Below are 20,932 nucleotides of genomic sequence, written 5' to 3' on the forward strand. Positions count from 1 at the left end.
TTTCAGGAATGGGAAAAAATGCAAAAGCATAGGCCTCTGAAAGAGAAAAAAGCAAGAGGCAAACATCAATGGGGTATTGAAATAATGAAAAAAATTTGGCGGCAAGTATGACGCACAACTTAACGTAAACTTTTTTTGCGCCAACAATAACCGGAAATGACACACTCGCGTCACTGACGCCGCCGTGTGAAAGGTCTCGGCGTCACGTATGACGCCGGAAATGACAAAGTTGCGTCATAAACGTCTTTTTTTGCGCCCAAAAAATTTTCGCGCCAAGAATGAAGCAATAAAGTTTAGCATTTGACGCACCCGCGGGCCTAATACCCGCAATAGCAAAAAGTAGTCAATTGAAAAAAAGACTAAACCCCAGGTAAGAAATAAATTTCTTAATATGTTTAAATTCCCCAAATATGAAACTGACAGTCTGCTGAAGGAAATACATGAACCTGACTCATGGCAAATATAAGTACAATACATATATATTTAGAACTTTATATAAATGCATAAAGTGCCAAACCATAGCTGAGGTGTCTTAAGTAATAAACATACTTACCAAAAGACACCCATCCACATATAGCAAATAGCCAAACCAGTACTAAAACAGTTATTAGTAGAGGAAATGGTAAATTGAGTGTATATCGTCAATCTGAAAAGGGAGGTAGGAGATGAATCTCTACGACCGATAACAGAGAACCTATGAAATAGACCCCAGTTAGGGAAATCATCGTATTCAAATAAGTGATACTCCCTTCACGTCCCTCTGACATTCGCTGTACTCTGAGAGGAATCGGGCTTCAACAATGCTGAGAAGCGCATATCAACGTAGAAATCTTAGCACAAACTTACTTCACCACCTCCATAGGAGGCAAAGTTTGTAAAACTGAATTGTGGGTGTGGTGAGGGGTGTATTTATAGGCATTTTGAGGTTTTGGAAACTTTGCCACTCCTGGTAGGATTGTATATCCCATATGTCACTAGCTCATGGACTCTTGCCAATTACATAAAAGAAAATGAAGTTCCTCTTCATGTTCAGCTTTCTAGCAGAAGCCTGAAGGTTTTGTTCCAATATTAACTGGTATTTGGAACTGTTCATAATTCCCTCTACCTTGAATAAGGCCCCAGAACCAGCTGAAGAAAAACAGACCCAAAGCATGATGCTACCACCACCATGCTTCACTGTGGGTATGGTGTTCTTTTGGCGATATGCAGTGTTTTTGCGTCAAACATCTCTTTTGGAATTATTGCCAAAAAGTTCAACCTTGCTTTAATCAGACCATAACACCTTTTCTCACATGTTTTTGGGAGACTTCAGATGTGTTTTTGCTAAAATTAGCTGGGCTTGGATGTTTTTCTTCGTAAGAAAAGGATTCCGTCTTGCTGTCTACCTCATAGCCCAAACATATGAAGAATACGGGAGATTAATGTCACATGTACTACACAGCCAGTACTTGCCAGATATTCCTGCAGCGCCTTTAATGTTGCTGTAGGCCTCTTGGTAGCCTCCCAGACCAATTTTCTTCACATCAATTTTGGAGGAACATCCAGTTCTTGGTAATGTCATTATTGTGCCATATGTTCTCCACTTGATGACTGTCTTCACTGTTTTCCATGGTGTATCTAATGCCTTGGAAAATCTTTTGTACCCTTCTCCTGACTGATACCTTTTAACAATGAGATCCCTCTGATGCTTTGGAAGCTCTCTGCGGACCATGGCTCTTGTGTATGACGCAACTAAGAAAATGTCAGGAAAGACCTACTAGAACAGCTGAACTTTATTCAGGGTTAATCAGAGGCACTTTAAATTATGGCAGGTGTGTGATGACTTATTTAACATGGTTTTGAATGTGATTGCTTCATTCTGAACACAGCTACATCCCCAGTTTTAGTTTTTTTTGTTTACTTCCCTCCATCTTAAATTTCAGTTTGTTTTTCAATTGAGTTGTGTAGTTTATAGGTCACATTATAAGGTGGGAAAAGTTCTGAAATGATTTTCATTTTGTCTCTTTTTTTACAACACAGAGACCTGACATTTTAACAGGGGTGTGTGTGTGTGTGTGTGTATGTATATATATATATATATATATATATATATATATATATATATATATATATATATATATATATATATATATATATATATATATATATATATATATATATATACATACATACATACATACATACATACACACACATATACACACGCACACATCCATACAATGACAGAACATTTCTGATTTTGCAAATATATTATGCAATTGGAAATCGGCAGTTTTCACCTCTCTCTGTAGACAGATGGTTTCCTTTGTCCTGAGCGTTTCGAAGTTCTTGAATCTGAGCTTTAATACTCTGCCGATCTTCCAGGTCTGCCCTGTTCGGTGCCTGAAATAAAAACATATACGAGAATCAGAAGCTTGACTAAAGCGTGATTCTCATGGCAAAGATTCATGGTCCTTTCAAAAAACAAATTATGCTTACCAGATAATTTTATTTCCTTCTGTACAAGGAGAGTCCACGGCTTCATTCCTTACTGTTGGGAAATACTGAACCTGGCCACCAGGAGGAGGCAAAGACACCCCAGCCAAAGGCTTTAATACCTTTCCCACTTCCCCTATCCCCCAGTCATTCTGCCGAGGGAACAAGGAACAGTAGGAGAAATATCAGGGTATAAAAAGGTGCCAGAAGAAAATTATAATTTAGGGGACCGCTCATCGGAGAACACGGGCGGGGACTATGGACTCTCCTTGTACATAAGGAAATTAAATTATCTGGTAATCATAATTTATGTTTTCCTTCTTAATACAAGGAGAGTCCACAGCTTCATTCCTTACTGTTGGGAAACATATAACCTAGTTCTAGAGGACACTGAATGAAAACGGGAGGGACAAAAAGAGGCAGACCCTAATCTGAGGGCATCACAGCCTGCAAAACCTATCTCCCGAAGGCTGCTCCAGCTGAAGAAAAAACATCAAACATGTAAAATTTAGAAAAAGTGTGTAAGGAAGACCAGATAGCCGCCTTACAAATCTGATCCATAAAGGCCTCGTTCTTAAAGGCCCAAGAGGAAGCCACTGCTCTAGTAGAATAAGCCGTCTTTCTCTGAGGAGGTCTATGTCCCACTGTCTCATAAGCGAAGCGGATAAGACTCCTCAATCAAAAAGACAAGGAAGTCTAAGAGACCTTCTGGCCCTTACGCTTCCCAGAATATGCCACAAAATAGGACAAAGTTTGTCTAAAATCCTTAGTAGCTGTAAGATAAAACTTTAAGGCACGAACCACGTCCAAATTATAAAGTAAACGTTCCTTCGAAGAAGAAGGATTAGGACACAAAGAAGGGACCACAATCTCTTGATTGATGTTGCGGTCTGACATGACTTAAGGGAGAAACCCTTTAAAGGGACACTGAATAACAAAAGAAAACATTTGGTTTCAGATAGAGCATGAAATTTTAAGCAACTTTCTAATTTACTCCTATTATCAATTTTTCTGCGTTCTCTTGCTATCTTTATTTGAAAAAGGCATCTAAGCTTTTTTTGATTCAGGACCCTGGACAGCACTTTTTTATTGGTGGATGAATTTATCCACCAATCAGCAAGAACAACCCAGGTTGTTCACCAAAAATGGGCCGGCATCTAAACTTAGAATCTTGCATTTCAAATAAAGATACCAAGAGAAGAAAATGTAATAATAGGAGTAAATTAGAAAGTTGCTTAAAATGTAATGCTCTATCTGAATCATGAAAGAAAAAAATTGGATTCAGTGTCTTTTTAAGGAGGTCCGGAGGGCAAGACATGCCGAAACTAGCTTGCACCGTCTCTGGTCGGGTAGAAATATCCTCATGGATACTGAATCTATTATAGTGCCCAGGAATTCAACCCTGGTGCTTGGAATGAGAGAACTCTTTAAGTTTATCTTCCATCCATGTGATCGAAGAAGAGAGAATAGAAACCAAATGGTCCTCTTCTAGACAAAAAAGGATGGTGCTTGAACCAGAATGTCGTCCAAGTAGGGAGCTACTGCCATTCCTTGGGTTCTGGCGACATCCAGGAGACTTCCTAGAACCTTTGTGAAGATTCTTGGGGGCGTAGCTAGACCAAACGGAAGTGCAATGTACTGGAAGTGCTGATGCAGGAACGCAAACATTAGGAACTGGAAGTGGTCCCTGTGGATTGGAACGTGAAGGTAGGCATCCTTCAGATCTATAGTGGTCATGAACTGTCCTTCCTGAACTAGAGGAAGAATGGACCTTATTGTCTCCATCTTGAACAAGGGGACATTTAGAAACTTGTTTCAAGGGACACTGTACCCAAAAATTTTCTTTCGTGATTCAGATTGAGCATGAAATTTTAAGCAACTTTCTAATTTACTCCTATTATCAAATTTTCTTCATTCTCTTGGTATCTTTATTTGAAATGCAAGAATGTAAGTTTAGATGCCGGCCCATTTTTGGTGAACAACCTGGGTTGTCCTTGCTGATTGGTGGATAAATTCATCCACCAATAAAAAAGTACTGTCCAGAGAACTGAAACCAAAAAAAAGCTTAGATGCCTTCTTTTTCAAATAATGATAGCAAAAGAATGAAGAAAAATCGATAATAGGAGTAAATTATAAAGTTGCTTAAAATTGCATGATCTTTCTGAATTACAAAAGAAAAAATTTGGGTTCAGTGTCCCTTTAAGCACTTTAGGTCCAGAATTGGGCGGAAAGTTCCCTCCTTCGTTGGGACTACAAACAGGTTTGAGTAGTATCCAAAACTTCTTTCTGTGATAGGAACCGGGACAATGCCCCCAAAGGAGAACAAGATCCCGCACGCACCCCAGAAAGGCATCCCTCTTTTCTGGTTTTAAAGACAGGCTTGAGAGGAGAAATGCCCTTGGGGTGGATGAGATTTGAAACCTATCTTTTATCCCTGAGCTATAACCTCCAGGACCAACGGATCCTGCACGTCCCCGGACCAAGCATCTGAAAACAGCGACAGTCTGCCCCCTACATGATCCAGCTTTGGATCGGGGGCCACCCCTTCATGCCGACTTGTTCTCGGCAGGCTTCTTGTTCTGCTTTGATTTATTCCAGGAGTGAGTTGGTTTCCAAGTGATCTTGGTTTGTTTGGGCTTAGGCCGCAGCTCCAGCAACCAAGGCAACAGCTGCTGCCGGTTGAAACATTTTCCTGAGAAAAATTTCCATTTTCTTATCCATCGGCTCTCTGAATGATGAGCTATCCTCAAAAGGGATAGTAGTATACTTAGCTAATGTGGAGATAGCACCATCCAACTTAGGGATAGAACCCCACAACTCCAGCTTAAAGGCAGATGAAGGGGAAAAGGAAGATCCAATTATATCCCATTCATTTTAAATAATATTCACCATCTTTACCGGTACAGGAAAAGTTAGCGGCGCTACCCTGTCCTTGTACACTCTGGCTAATTTAGGGATCAAAGGTTCATCATGCAACCTGGCCTCTGGAACCTCTAATGTCGACAGAACCTTCTTTAGAAGAAAAAGATAATATATGTAAGAACTTGCCTGATAAATTAAATTTCTTTCATAAAGGCAAGAGTCCATGAGCTAGTGACGTATGGGATATACATTTATACTAGGAGGGGGGCAAAGTTTCCCAAACCTCAAAATGCCTATAAATACATCTCCCACCACACACATACTTCAGTTTAACGTATAGCCAAGTAGTGAGGTGTAAAAAGGAGTAAAGAAAAAGCATACAAAAAAGAGGAACTGGAAAATAATTGTGCTTTAATACAAAAAATATAACCACCAAAAACAGGGTGGGCCTCATTGACTCTTGCCATTATGAAAGAAATTAATTTATCAGGTAAGTTCTTACATAAATTATGTTTTCTTTCATGTAAATGGCAGTCCATGAGCTACTGAAGTATGGGATAAAAGTCCACAGAAGTCACTAGAGAGGGAGGGATAAAATGAAAACCGCTATTTCCGCTGAGAAATTAAATCCACAAAATAAGTTCTTCTTATAAACAGAAGAATCAAAGAGACAGCTACCAAAGACTGCTTCAGAAGAAGCAAATACATCAAAATGGTAAAATTTAGCAAATGTATGCAAAGACGACCAAGTTGCTGCTTTGCAAATCTGATCAACTGAAGCTTCATTCTTAAAAGCCCAAGAAGTGGCAACTGATCTAGTAGAATGAGCCGTAATTCTCTGTCCCACCCCCAAATAAGCCTTGTGAAGCAAAAGATTTAACCAAGCTGTCAAAGAAATAGCAGAGGCTTTCTGACCTTTCCTAGAACCAGAAAAAAATAAATAGACTAGAAGTCTTCCTGAAATCCTTAGTAGCCTCAACATAGTATTTCAAAGCCCTTACCACATCCAAAGAGTAACGATTTTTCAAGCAAATTCTTAGGATTCGGACACAAGGATGGAACAACAATTTCCCTACTAATGTGGTTAGAATTCACAACCTTAGGAAGAAATTTAAATTTAGTCAGCAAAACAGCTTTATGCTGATGGAAAATCAGAAAAGGAGACTCAGAAGAGAGCAGACAATTCAGAAACTCTTCTAGCAGGAGATATAGCCAAAAGGAACAATACTTTCCAAGAAAGTAATTTAATATCCAAAGAATGCATTGGCTCAAAAGGAGGAGCCTGAAAAACATTCAAAAAGAGGAGCCTGAAAAACATTCAAAACCAAATTAAGACTCAATGGAGGAGAAATAGACTTAACAGGCTTGATACGGACAAAAGCCTGAACAAAACAGTGAATATCAGGTTTAGTAATCTTTATATGAAATTAATAAAGAGCACAGATTTGTCCCTTTAAAGTACTTGCAGACAAACCTTTATCCAAACCGTCCTAAAGAAACTGTAAAATTCTAGGAATTCTCAAAGAATGCCAAGAGAATTTATGAGAAGAACACCATGAAATATAGGTTTTCCAAACATAATAATAAATCTTCCTTGAAACAGACTTACGAGCCAGCAACATAGTATTGATCACCGAGTCTGAGAAACCTCTATGACTAAGCACTAAATGTTCAATTTCCATACCTTCAAATTTAGAGATCCTGATGGATAAACAGCCCTTGAGACAGAAGGTCTGGCCTTAAAGGAAGTGACCAAGGTTGGCAACTGGACATCCGGACAAGATCCGCATACCAAAATCTGTGAGGCCATGCTGGTGCATCTGAAACACATGCGATTGTTCCATTATGATCTTGGAGATCACCCTTGGAAGAAGAAGAACTAGAGGCAGAAAAATCTAAGCAAGTTGGTAAGACCAAGGAACTGCTAAAGCATCCACCATCTCTGCCTGAGAATCCCTGGACCTGGAAAGGTATCTGGGAAGATTCCTGTTTAGATGGGAAGCCATCAGATCTATTTCTGGAATACCCCACACATTTGTACAATCTGAAAAAACACGTCTGGATGGAGAGACCACTCCCCCGGATGCAAAGTGACGGCTGAGAATCAGCTTCCCAATTGTTTACACCTGGGATATGAATCGCAGAAATTAGAAAAGAGTTGGATTCCGCCCAAGAAAGTATCTGTGATACTTCTTGCATTGCTAAAGGACTGCTAGTCCCTCCCTGATAATTGACATATACCACAGATGTGATATTGTCTGTCTGAAAGCAAATGAAAAGTTCTCTCTTTAATAGAGGCCAAGTCTGAAGAGCCTTGAAAATAGCACAGAGTTCTAAGATATTGATTGGTAACCTCGCCTCTAGAGGATTCCAAACCCCTTGTGCTGTCAGAGACCCCCAGACAGCTCCCAAACCTGAAAGACTTGCATCTGTTGAGACTACAGTCCAGGAAGGACAAACAAAAAAAAAAGAGGCCGCTTGAATAATATGATGATGGTCTAACCACTGTCAGAGAGAGTAGAATGCTGGTATTGAAGAATATCAATTGTGATATCCGAATATAATCCCTGCACAATTTATTCAACATGCAAAGCTGCAGAGGTCCATATGAAAACGAGCAAAGGGGATCGCATCCGATGCTGCAGTCATGAGATCTAAAACTTCCATGCACATAGCTAATGGGGAATGATCGAGACTGAAGGTTTTTGACAGGCTGAAACCAATTTCATTTGTCTCGTCTGTTAAAGACAGAGTCATGGACATTGAATCTATCTGGAAACCTAAAAAGGTGACCCTTGTCTGAGGAATCAAGAAACTCTTTGGTAAAGTGATCCTCCAACCATGTCTTTGAAGAAACAACACTAGTTGATTCATGTGAGATTCTACTAAATAAAAAGATTGAGCTAATACCATGATATCATCCAAATAAGGAAACACCGCAATACCCTGTTCTCCGAATACAGATAAAAGGGCACCTTCGAAAAGATTCTTGGAGCTGTCGCTAGGCCAAATGGAGGAGCGACAAATTCGTAATGCTTGTCTAGAAAAGAATGTCAGAAACCGATAGTGATCTGTATTAATTGGAATGTGAAGATAAGCGTCCTGTAAGTCTATTGCGGACATATAATGACCTTGCTGAACAAAAGGCAGAATAGTACTTATAGTCACCATCTTAAAAGTTGGGACCCTTACAAAACTATTTAAAAACTTCAGATCCAAAACTGGTCTGAATGAATTTTCTCTTTGTTTGAGACAGTGGATAGATTTGTATAAAAACCCAGAACCTGTTTCTGAAGCGGAACTGGTGTAATCACCCCTGAAAGCTCCAGATCTGAAACACACTTCAGAAAAGCCTGAGCTTTCACAGGATTTGTTGGAACATGAGAGAGAAAGAATCTTCTCACATGAGGTCTTATTCTGAAACCTATTCAATACCCTTGAGAAACAATGCTCTGAATCCACTGATTCTGAACAGAATCTTCCCAAATGTTCTGAAATAATTTCAATCTGCCCCCCACCAGTTGAACTGGATTGAGGGTCGCACCCTTATGCAGTCTTGGGGGCTGGCTTTGGCTTCTTATAAGGCTTGGATTTATTCCAACTTAAAAGGACCAGCCAACACTGTACATTTGCATAATCAACAAATGCATGATAAGAAGACAATGCAATAGCACTTAGTCTGAACTTCAAATTAGTAGTAGATTTTTGTTAAATAAATTGCAACGTTATGTCTATTTCCACTCCCCCTGTATCATGTGACAGCCATCATCCAATCACAAATGCATATACGTATATGCTGTGAATTCTTGCACATGCTCAGTAGGAGTTAGTGACTCAAAAAGTGTAAATATAAAAAGACTGTGCACATTTTGTTAATGGAAGTAAATTGGAAAGTTATTTAAAATTGCATGCTGTATCTGAATCATGAAGTTTAATTTTGACTTGAGTGTCCCTTTAAAGATGGCTTCCAATTGGAGCCAGAGTCCTTAGAGGAAGGAGTTGTTTTCTGTTCTCTATTCTGACAAAAGGAACTAAATTAGTAGCTTTAGATTTAACCTTATCTTGGGGCAAAAAAACTCTGTTCCTCCCAGGAATAGTGGCAATAATAGAGTCCAACTGAGAACCAAATAAATTATTACCCTGGAAAGATAGAGATAGTAATCTAGACTTAGATACCATGTCAGCATTCCATGACTTAAGCCATAAAGCTCTTCTAGCCAGAATAGCTAAAGACATAGATTTAACATTAATCTTGATGATGTCAAAAATAGCATCACAGATAAAATGATTAGCATGTTTAAAGGGACAGTCTAGTCCAAAATAAACTTTAATTATTAAGATAGGGCATGTCATTTTAAACAATTTTCCAATTTACTTTTATCACCAATTTTGCTTTGTTCTCTTGGTATTCTTAGTTAAAAGCTAAAACTAGGAGGTTCATATGCTAATTTCTAAGCCCTTGAAGGCCGCCTCTTCTCTCAGGGCATTTTGACAGGTTTTAACCACTAGAGGGTGTTAGTTGCATGTCTGTCAAAAAAACGGAAATAAGGGGGCAGTTTGCAGAGGCTTAGATACAAGATAATCACAGAGGTAAAAAGTGCATCTATATAACTGTGTTGGTTATGCAAAACTATGGTTTGGGTAATATAGGGATTATCTATCTTTTAAAACAATACAAATTCTGGTGTAGACTGTCCCTTTAAGCAAACAAACAATGCTAGACAAATCAGGATCTGTTTCCTGATGTGCTAAGCTATCCAACCAAAATGTTGATGCAGCCGCAACATCAGCCATAGAAATGGCAGGCCTGAGAGTAAAGACAGAATGTAAATAAGCTTTCCTTAGATAAGATTCAATCTTCTTATCTAAAGGATCCTTAAAAGAAGTACTATCTTCCATAGGAATAGTAGTACGTTTGGCAAGAGTAGAAATAGCCCCATCAACCTTAGGGACTTTTCCCCCAAACTCCAAATTAGCCACTGGTAAAGGATACAACTTCTTAAACCTAGGAAAACCCTCAGGAGTAATCAAAGAAGGTTTAAAAACATAATTTAAACGTTTACTGGTTTTGTTATCAAGAGGATCAGACTCCTCAATACCCAAAGTAACCAATACTGCTTTCAACAAAGACCGAATATATTCAATCTTAAAAAGATAAGATTTATAAATTTCAATGTCTGAAGTAGGATCTTCTGAAGCAGAGAGATCCTCTTCAGAGGAGGATATCTCAATATGTTGTCGGTCATCACAAATTTAATCAGTTTTATGAAAAGTTTTAAAAGACCTTTTATGTTTATTAGAAGGTGGAATAGCAGACATAGCCTTCTGTATTGCATCAGCAATATAATTTTTCATATCAACAGGGATATCATGTACATTAGATGTTGAAGTAACAACAGGTGCTGTACTAGTACTAACAGAAACATTATCGGCATGCAAAAGCTTAATATGAAAACCGTTACACTTAGCTTTGGTAAAACTGTGTTCAGGCAGTATGGTTCCTACAGTAGCTTCTGAAACCGGATCAGACAGACATCTTGCAAAATGTAAAAGAAAAAAAAAAACATTTAAACAAAATATCTAACTTTCCTCATATAGCAGTTCCTCCCACACTCCCCCTACCCACAATCCCCAGTCATTCTAATCTAAAGTAATCTAAGGTGCAGAGGTGCCTTTAGTTTATAGAGAAGCAAACTGTCTGAAAAACAGGGCGGGCTGTGGACTCACCGTGTCAAGTAAAAAAATACATTTATCACGTAATTATAAATTATGTTTACTTTCTAATGACATGGTGAGTCCATGGATCATCCTTATTACTGTTGGGAACCAATACCCAAGCTAGAAGACACGGGTGATAAGGGAGGGACAAAACAGTTAACCTAAACAGAAGGCACCACTGCTTGAAGAACCCTTTCTCCCAAAAGAAGCCTCTGCTGAAGCAAAAGTATCAAATTTGTAAAATTTAGAAAAAGTATGCAAAGATGACCAAGATGCAGCCTTGCAAAGCTGATCAACAGAAGCTCCATTTTTAAAGCCCAAGAAGATGAAACAGCCCTCATGGAATGAGCCATGATTCTCTCAGGAGGTTGATGACCAGCAGTCTCATATGCCAAGCGAATAACACTCCTTAAATAACAAGAAAGAGAAGTAGCCGTAGCTTTCTTACCCTTACGCTTCCCAGAAAAAACAAATAAAGAAGACTGGCGAAAATCCTTAGTCACCTGCAAATAATATTTCAATACACAAACCACATCCAGGTTGTGCAACAAACGCTCCTTATGAGAAGGAGGATTAGGACACAAAGAAGGAACAATCTCTTGATTAATATTCTTATCAGAAACAACCTTGGTAAGAAAACCCAAGGCAGTACGCAGAACTACTTTATCAGAGTGAAAAATCAGAAAAGGCGATTCATACTGTAAGGCTGAAAGCTCCAAAACTCTTCGAGCCAAAGAAAGCCACCAGAAACAAAACCTTCCAATATAACATCTTAATATTGAAAAAATACATAGGCTCAAACAGAGCCTGTTGAAGGACTCTAAGAACCAAATTAAGACTCCAAGGTGGAGTAGTAGACTTAAACACAGGCCGAACTCTAACCAAGGCCTGACAAAAAAAATGAACATCTGGCACATCCGCCAGGCATTTGTGCAATAAAATAGATAAAGCAGAAATTTGACCCTTCAGGGTACTAGCAGATAAACCTCTCTCAAAACCCTCCTGGAGAAAAGACAAAATCTCCACGAGTAGCCTTTGGATTCATACCAATACAAATATTTATGCCAAATCTTATAATAAGTCTTCCTAGTCACAGGTTTACGAGCCTGAATCATAGTCTCAATGACTGACTCAGAAAAACCACGCTTAAAAATAATCAAGCGTTCAATCTCCAGGCAGTCAGCTTCAGAGAAACAAGATTTGGATGAAGGAAGGGACCCTGCAGCAGCAGGTCCTTCCTTAATGGAAGATGCCAAGGTGGAAGGGAAGACATCTCCACCAGATCTGCAAACCAGATTCTGTAAGGCCACGCCGGAGCAATGAGAATCACTGATGCCCTCTCTCGTTTCACCCAAGCAATGACCCAAGGAAGAAGAGCAAACTGAGGGTACACACATGCCAGATTGAAGGTCCAAGGAACTGCCAGAGCATCTATCAGAATAGCCTGAGGATCCTTTGACCTCGACCGGTACCTTCGGAGCTTGGCATTCTGATGAGATGCCATGAGATCCAACTCCAGCTGCCCCCAACTGAGAATCAAGCTGGAAATACCTCTGGATGAAGTTCCCACTCCCCCGGATGAAAAGTCTGTCTGCTCAGAAAAACCACTTCCCAATTGTCAACCCCTGGAATGTGGATAGCAGACAAACAGTTGCAAACCTCCGCCCACTAAATAATCTTGGCTACCTCTGTCATGGCCAAGGAACTCAGAGTTCCTCCCTGATGACTGATGGGGTTATGTTGTCAGACTGAAACCTGATAAACTGGGTTGAAGCTAGCTGAGGCCAGGCTAGGAGAGCACTGAAAATTGCTCTAAGTTCCAAAACATTTATTGGAAGAACCGACTCCTCCTGAGTACATAGACCCTGGGTCCTTAATGAACCACAGACAGCACCCGAGCCCACCAAACTGGCTTCCGTGGTTACGATCACCCAGGCAGGTCTGCGAAAGCAAGTTCCCTGAGAGAGAAGATCCTGAGACAACCACCATGGAATGATGTCCATTACTGAAACCATCAGACCAATAACCTTCATGCACTGAGCCACTGACGGCCGAGGAAGGGACTGAAGAGCAAGACACGTATTGAAAATCTTTGACTTTCTTGCTTCTGTCAAAAAAAATTTAATCTCTAGAGAATCTTTAATGGTCCCCACAAATACCACTCATGTAGCGAAATTAAGGAACTTTTTCCTAAATTCAACATCCAACCATGGGAGCGCAGAAAAGACAACTCTGTGTGGGAGTTTTGCTAGTTGAAAAGATGGAGCCTGAACTAGAATGTCGTCTAGATAAGGAGCCACTGCAACACCCTTCAATCAAAGCACCACCAACAATGCTGCCAGGAACTTTGAAAAAATTCTGGGAGCTGTTGCCAGACCAAAAGGAAGAGCTACAAACTGAAAATGTTTGTCTAGAAATGCAAATCTTAGGAACCTGTGATGATCCCTGGGAATATGCAGATACACATCCTTTAGATCCACTGTGGTCATGAACTGACCTTCCTGAACTAAAGGAAGAATGGAAAGACGGAACCCTGAGAAGCTTGTTTACACCCTTGAGAGCTAAAATAGGTCTGAAAGCTCCCTCCTTTTTGGGAACGACGAAGAGATTTGAATTAAAAACCCAGACCCTGTTCCTAAACCGGAACAGGAACTATCACTCCCATGTCGGAAAGATTCTGAACACAACGTAAGAACGCCTCTCCTTTTTTCTGGTTTACAGATAACCTGGAGAGAAGAAACCTGCCGCTGGGAGGAAAATTATTGAACTCCAGTTTGTAACCCTGGGACACGATATCTACCACCCAGGAATCCTGAACATCTCGAACCAAAACTTGAGCGAAGAAAGTCTGCCCCCCACAAGATCCATTCCCAGATCGGGGGCAGACCCTTCATGCTGATTTTGAGTCAGCAACAGGCTTCCTCTTATTCCAAGACTGATTTGACTACCAAGATGGCTTGGACTGTTCCTGCTTGGAGGAAGAAGAGGAAGATTTACCAGAGAAGTTACGAAAGGAACGAAAATTACTCTGCCGACCCTTCTGTTTATTTCTTTTATCCTAAGAGACTGCCCCTTCCCTCCTGTAATATCAGAAATAATGTCAGCCAAACCTGGCCCAAACAAGGTCTTACCCTTGTAACGAATAGACAAAAGCTTACACTTAGAGGATACATCCGCAGACCAGTATTTTAACCATAAAACATAATTTATGCTTACCTGATAAATTCCTTTCTCCTGTAGTGTAGTCAGTCCACGGGTCATCCATTACTTATGGAATATATATCTCTTCCTAACAGGAAACTGCAAGAGAATTACCCAGCAGAGCTGCTATATAGCTCCTCCCCTCACATATCATACTCAGTCATTCGACCAAAGCAGACGAGAAAGGAGGAACCACAGGGTACAGTGGTGACTGGAGTTTAATTAAAATTTAGACCTGCCGTAAAAACAGGGCAGGCCGTGGACTGACTACACTACAGGAGAAAGGAATTTATCAGGTAAGCATAAATTATGTTTTCTCTTGTTAAGTGTAGTCAGTCCACGGGTCATCCATTACTTATGGAATACCAATACCAAAGCTAAAGTACACGGATGAAGGGAGGGACAAGGCAGGAACATTAAACAGAAGGAACCACTGAATGAAGTACCTTTCTCCCAAAAATAGCCTCCGACGAAGCAAAAGTGTCAAATTTGTAAAAAGTTTGAAAAAGTGTGAAGCGAAGACCAAGTCGCAGCCTTGCAAATCTGTTCAACAGAGGCCTCATTTTTAAAGGCCCAGGTGGAAGCCACAGCTCTAGTAGAATGAGCTGTAATCCTTTCAGGAGGCTGCTGTCCAGCAGTCTCATAGGCTAAGCGTATTATGCTACGAAGCCAAAAAGAGAGAGAGGTAGCCGAAGCCTTTTGACCTCTCCTCTGTCCAGAGTAAACGACAAACAGGGAAGAAGTTTGACGAAAATCCTTAGTTGCCTGCAAATAGAATTTCAGGGCACGGACTACGTCCAGATTATGCAAAAGTCGTTCCTTCTTTGAAGAAGGGTTAGGACACAGATGGAACAACAATCTCTTGATTGATATTCCTGTTAGTAACTACCTTAGGTAAGAACCCAGGTTTAGTACGCAGGACTAACTTGTCTGAATGAAAAATCAGATAAGGAGAATCACGATGTAAGGCAGATAACTCAGAGACTCTTCGAGCCGAGGAAATAGCCATCAAAAACAGAACTTTCCAAGATAAAAGCTTAATATCAATGGAATGAAGGGGTTCAAATGGAACGCCTTGAAGAACATTAAGAACTAAGTTTAAGCTCCACGGCGGAGCAACAGACTTAAACACAGGCTTAATCCTAGTTAAAGCCTGACAGAAAGCCTGAACGTCTGGAACTTCAGCCAGTCGTTTGTGTAGAAGAATAGACAGAGCAGAAATCTGTCCCTTTAACGAACTAGTAGATAAGCCCTTTTCTAAACCCTCTTGTAGAAAGGACAATATCCTAGGAATCCTTACCTTACTCCATGAGTAACTCTTGGATTCGCACCAATGTAAATATTTACGCCATATCTTATGGTAAATTGTTCTGGTAACAGGCTTCCTAGCCTGTATTAAGGTATCAATAACCGACTCCGAGAAGCCACGCTTTGATAGAATCAAGCGTTCAATCTCCATGCAGTCAGCCTCAGAGAAATTAGATTTGGATGTTTGAAAGGACCCTGAATTAGAAGGTCCTGTCTCAGAGGCAGAGACCACAGTGGACAGGACGACATGTCCACTAGGTCTGCATACCAGGTCCTGCGTGGCCACGCAGGCGCTATCAGAATCACCGAAGCTCTCTCCTGTTTGATCTTGGCAATCAAACAAGGAAGCATCGGGAATGGTGGAAACACATAAGCCATGTTGAAGACCCAAGGGGCTGTCAGAGCATCTATCAGCACCGCTCCCGGGTCCCTGGACCTGGATCCGTAACAAGGAAGCTTGGCGTTCTGACGAGACGCCATGAGATCCAGATCTGGTTTGCCCCAACGACGAATCAGTTGAGCAAAGACCTCCAGATGAAGCTCCCACTCCCCCGGATGAAAAGTCTGGCGACTTAGAAAATCCGCCTCCCAGTTCTCCACGCCTGGAATGTAGATCGCTGACAGGTGACAAGAGTGAGACTCTGCCCAGCGAATTATCTTTGAGACTTCCAACATCGCTAGGGAACTTCTGGTTCCCCCTTGATGTTGTCCGACTGAAATCTGATGAACCTCAGAGTTGCTAACTGAGGCCAAGCTAGGAGAGCATTGAATATTGCTCTTAATTCCAGAATATTTATTGGGAGGAGTTTCTCCTCCTGAGTCCATAATCCCTGAGCTTTCAGGGAATTCCAGACTGCTCCCCAGCCTAGAAGGCTGGCGTCTGTTGTTACAATCGTCCAATCTGGCCTGCGAAAGGTCATCCCCTTGGACAGATGTGGCCAAGAAAGCCACCATAGAAGAGAATCTCTGGTCTCTTGATCCAGATTTAGTAGGGGGGACAAATCTGAGTAATCCCCGTTCCACTGACTTAGCATGCACAATTGCAGCGGTCTGAGATGCAGGCGCGCAAATGGTACTATGTCCATTGCCGCTACCATTAAGCCGATTACTTCCATGCACTGAGCTACTGACGGGTGTGGAATGGAGTGAAGGACACGGCAAGCATTTAGAAGTTTTAATAACCTGGCCTCTGTCAGGTAAATTTTCATCTCTACAGAATCTATAAGAGTCCCTAGAAAGGGAACTCTTGTAAGTGGTAATAGAGAACTCTTTTCCACGTTCACCTTCCACCCATGCGACCTCAGAAATGCCAGAACTATCTCTGTATGAGACTTGGCAGTTTGAAAACTTGACGCTTTTATCAGAATGTCGTCTAGGTACGGAGTCACCGCTATGCCTCGCGGTCTTAGTACCGCCAGAAGTGATCCTAGAATTTTTGTAAAGATTCTTGGAGCCGTAGCTAATCCAAAGGGAAGAGCTACAAACTGGTAATGCCTGTCTAGGAAGGCAAATCTCAGATACCGGTAATGGTCCTTGTGAATCGGTATGTGAAGGTAGGCATCCTTTAGATCCACTGTGGTCATGTACTGACCCTCTTGGATCATGGGAAGGATGGTTCGAATAGTTTCCATTTTGAATGATGGAACTCTTAGGAATTTGTTTAGGATTTTTAAGTACAAGATTGGCCTGAAGGTTCCCTCTTTCTTGGGAACCACAAATAGGTTTGAATAGAATCCCTGCCCGTGTTCCGTCCGCGGAACTGGGTGGATTACCCCCATTAGTAAGAGGTCTTGTACACAGCGTAGAAACGCCTCTTTCTTTATTTGGTTTGCTGATAACCTTGAAAGATGAAATCTCCCCCGTGGAGGAGAAGTTTTGAAGTCCAGAAGATATCCCCGAGATATGATCTCCAACGCCCAGGGATCCTGGACATCTCTTGCCCAAGCCTGGGCGAAGAGAGAAAGTCTGCCCCCCACTAGATCCGTTTCCGGATAGGGGGCCCTCTCTTCATGCTGTTTTGGGGGCAGCAGCAGGTTTCTTGGCCTGCTTGCCCCTGTTCCAGGCCTGGTTAACTTTCCAGCCCTGTCTGTAACAAGCAACAGCTCCTTCCTGTTTTGGAGCGGAGGAAGTTGATGCTGCTCCTGCCTTGAAGTTACGAAAGGCACGAAAATTAGACTGTTTGGCCTTTGATTTGGCCCTGTCCTGAGGTAGAGCATGGCCCTTACCTCCCGTAATGTCAGCAATAATTTCTTTCAAGCCGGGCCCGAATAAGGTCTGCCCTTTGAAAGGAATATTAAGCAATTTAGATTTAGAAGTCACGTCAGCTGACCAGGATTTAAGCCATAGCGCTCTGCGCGCTTGGATGGCGAATCCGGAGTTCTTAGCCGTAAGTTTGGTTAAATGCACAACGGCATCAGAAACAAATGCGTTAGCTAGCTTAAGTGTCTTAAGCTTGTTGATTATTTCATCCAATGGAGCTGAGCGAATGGCCTCTTCCAGAGACTCAAACCAGAATGCTGCCGCAGCAGTGACAGGCGCAATGCATGCGAGGGGCTGTAAAATAAAACCTTGTTGAACAAACATTTTCTTAAGGTAACCCTCTAATTTTTTATCCATTGGATCTGAAAAGGCACAACTATCCTCCACCGGGATAGTGGTACGCTTAGCTAAAGTAGAAACTGCTCCCTATATATCGGAGGAGGGGAAAAGGGCACACCGGGTCTATCCCACTCCTTGCTAATAATTTCTGTAAGCCTTTTAGGTATAGGAAAAACGTCAGTACACACCGGTACCGCAAAGTATCTATCCAACCTATATACTTTCTCTGGAATTGCAACCATGTTACAATCATTCAGAGCCGCTAATACCTCCCCTAGCAATGTGCGGAGGTTCTCTAGCTTAAATTTAAAATTGGAAATCTCTGAATCCAGTCTCCCTGGATCAGATCCGTCACCCACAGAATGAAGCTCTCCGTCCTCACGTTCTGCAAACTGTGACGCAGTATCTGACATGGCTCTCATCTTATCCGCGCGCTCTATCCTTAACCCAGAGCTATCGCGCTTGCCTCTTAATTCTGGCAACTTAGATAATACTTCTGTCATAACAGTAGCCATGTCTTGCAAAGTGATTTGTAAGGGCCTCCCTTATGTACTTGGCGCCACAAAATCACGCACCTCCTGAGCGGGAGGCAAAGGTACTGACACGTGAGGAGAGTTAGTCGGCATAACTTCCCCCTCGTCGTCTGGTGATAATTTCTTTACATGTAAAGATTGACTTTTATTTAAAGTAGCATCAATGCAATTAGTACACAAATTTATATTGGGCTCCACATTGGCCTTTAAACATAGTGAACAAAGAGATTCATCTGAGTCAGACATGTTTAAACAAACTAGCAATGAGACTAGCAAACTTGGAAATACTTTTCAAAATTAATTTACAAGCAATATAAAAAACGTTACTGTGCCTTTAAGAAGCACAGAAAAACTGACACAGTTGAAATAACAATGACCAAAATAGTTATAGCAACCAAATTTTCACAGTAAATGTATTAAGTTAGCAAAGGATTGCACCCACCAGCAAATGGATGATTAACCCCTTAGTACCCAAAAACGGATAACAATTATATAATTAACGTTTTTCTCACAGTCAAATACACTGTCACAGGACTGCTGTGCCTGATTACCTCCCTCAAAATGGATTTTGAAGACCCCTGAGCTCTCTAGAGACGATCTGGATCATGGAGGATGAAGTAGACAGATTGTGACTGAATTTTTACTGCGCAAAAAAGCGCTAAAATAGGCCCCTCCCACTCATATTACAACAGTGGGGAAGCTCAGAAACTGTTTCTATGCAGAAAACAAAAATGGCCATGTGGTAAAAATCATGCCCTAATAAGTTTTATCACCAAGTACCTCACAAAAACGATTAACAAGCCAGTAAACGTTTTAAACATACATTTGAAAGTTATGTATTATTATTAATAAGCCTGCTACCAGTCGTTTTTACTGCAGTTAAGGCTCATACATTATTTCAGTATTAACAGTATTTTCAGAGTCAATTCCATTCCTTAGAAAAATACATTCAGTGTACACACACACACACACACACCAGCCTGATACCAGTCGCTATCACTGCATTTAAGGCTGAACTTACTTTACAATGGTATCAGCAGTATTTTCTCAGTCAATTCCATTCCTCAGAAAATAAATTACTGCACATACCTCATTTGTTGCAGGGGAGCCCTGCATGCTATTCCCCTTCTCTGAAGTTACCTCACTCCTCAGATGAGAAACAGCCAGTGGATCTTAGTTACGTCTGCTAAGACCATAGAAAAAAACCCAGGCAGATTCTTCTTCTAATGCTGCCTGAGAATAAACAGCACACTCCGGTGCCATTTAAAAATAACAAACTTTTGATTGTAGAAATAAACTAAGTTAAAAAACACCACAGATCTCTCACAGCTTCCTTTTTAGTTAGGCTGCAAGAGAATGACCGAGTATGATATGTGAGGGGAGGAGCTATATAGCAGCTCTGCTGGGTAATTCTCTTGCAGTTTCCTGTTAGGAAGAGATATATTCCATAAGTAATGGATGACCCGTGGACTGACTACACTTAACAGGAGAAAATAAAAAACTAAAATAATATGGTTGCTTATAACTGGGGATGTAGCTGTGTTTAGAATTGAGATATCACATTCAAAATCATGTTAAATAGGAGTCAGTACACACCTTTAAAATGCCTCTGATTAACCCTGAATAAAGTTCAGCTGTTCTAGTAGGTCTTTCCTGACATTTTCATAGTCGCAACCTACAGCAAAAGCCATGGTTCGCAGAGAGCTTCCAAAGCATCAGAGGGATCTCATTGTTAAAAGGTATCAGTCAGGAGAACGGTACAAAAGAATTTCCAAGGCATTAGATATACCATGGAACACAGTGAAGACAGTTATCATCAAGTGGAGAAAATATGGCGCAACAGTGACATTACCAAGAACTAGACGTCCCTCCAAAATTTATGAAAAGACGAGAAGAAAACTGGTCTGGGAGGCTGCCAAGAGAACTACAGCACCATTAAAGGAGCTGCAGGAATATCTGGAAAGTACTGGCTGTGTGGTGCATGTGACAACAATCGCCCGTATTCTTCATATGTCTGGGCTATGGGGTACAATGGCAAGACGGAGTCCTTTCCTTACAAAAAAAAAAAAAAAAAAAATCCAAGCCCAGCTACATTTTGCAAAAACACATCTGAAGTCTCCCAAAAGCATGTTGCAAAAGGTGTTCTGGTTTGATAAACCCTAAACTGTTTGGCCATAATTCCAAAAGATATGTTTGTCGCAAAAACAACACTGCATATAACCAAAAGAACACCATAC

At 41.0% G+C, this 20,932-nt stretch overlaps 1 protein-coding gene across 1 annotated transcript in view; it reads right to left on the reverse strand.

Moving 5' to 3' along the window:
• Positions 1-20,932, reverse strand: part of LOC128647030 (uncharacterized) — an 83,983-nt gene that overhangs the window by 29,315 nt on the left and 33,736 nt on the right. The window contains exon 4 of the mRNA XM_053699843.1: positions 2,280-2,382. Coding sequence (XP_053555818.1) covers positions 2,280-2,382 — 103 coding nt within the window. The remainder of the gene's footprint in view (positions 1-2,279; positions 2,383-20,932) is intronic.

The sequence above is a fragment of the Bombina bombina genome, chromosome 2 (assembly GCF_027579735.1).
Source record: "Bombina bombina isolate aBomBom1 chromosome 2, aBomBom1.pri, whole genome shotgun sequence".
In the NCBI taxonomy this organism is placed as follows: Eukaryota; Metazoa; Chordata; class Amphibia; order Anura; family Bombinatoridae; genus Bombina; species Bombina bombina.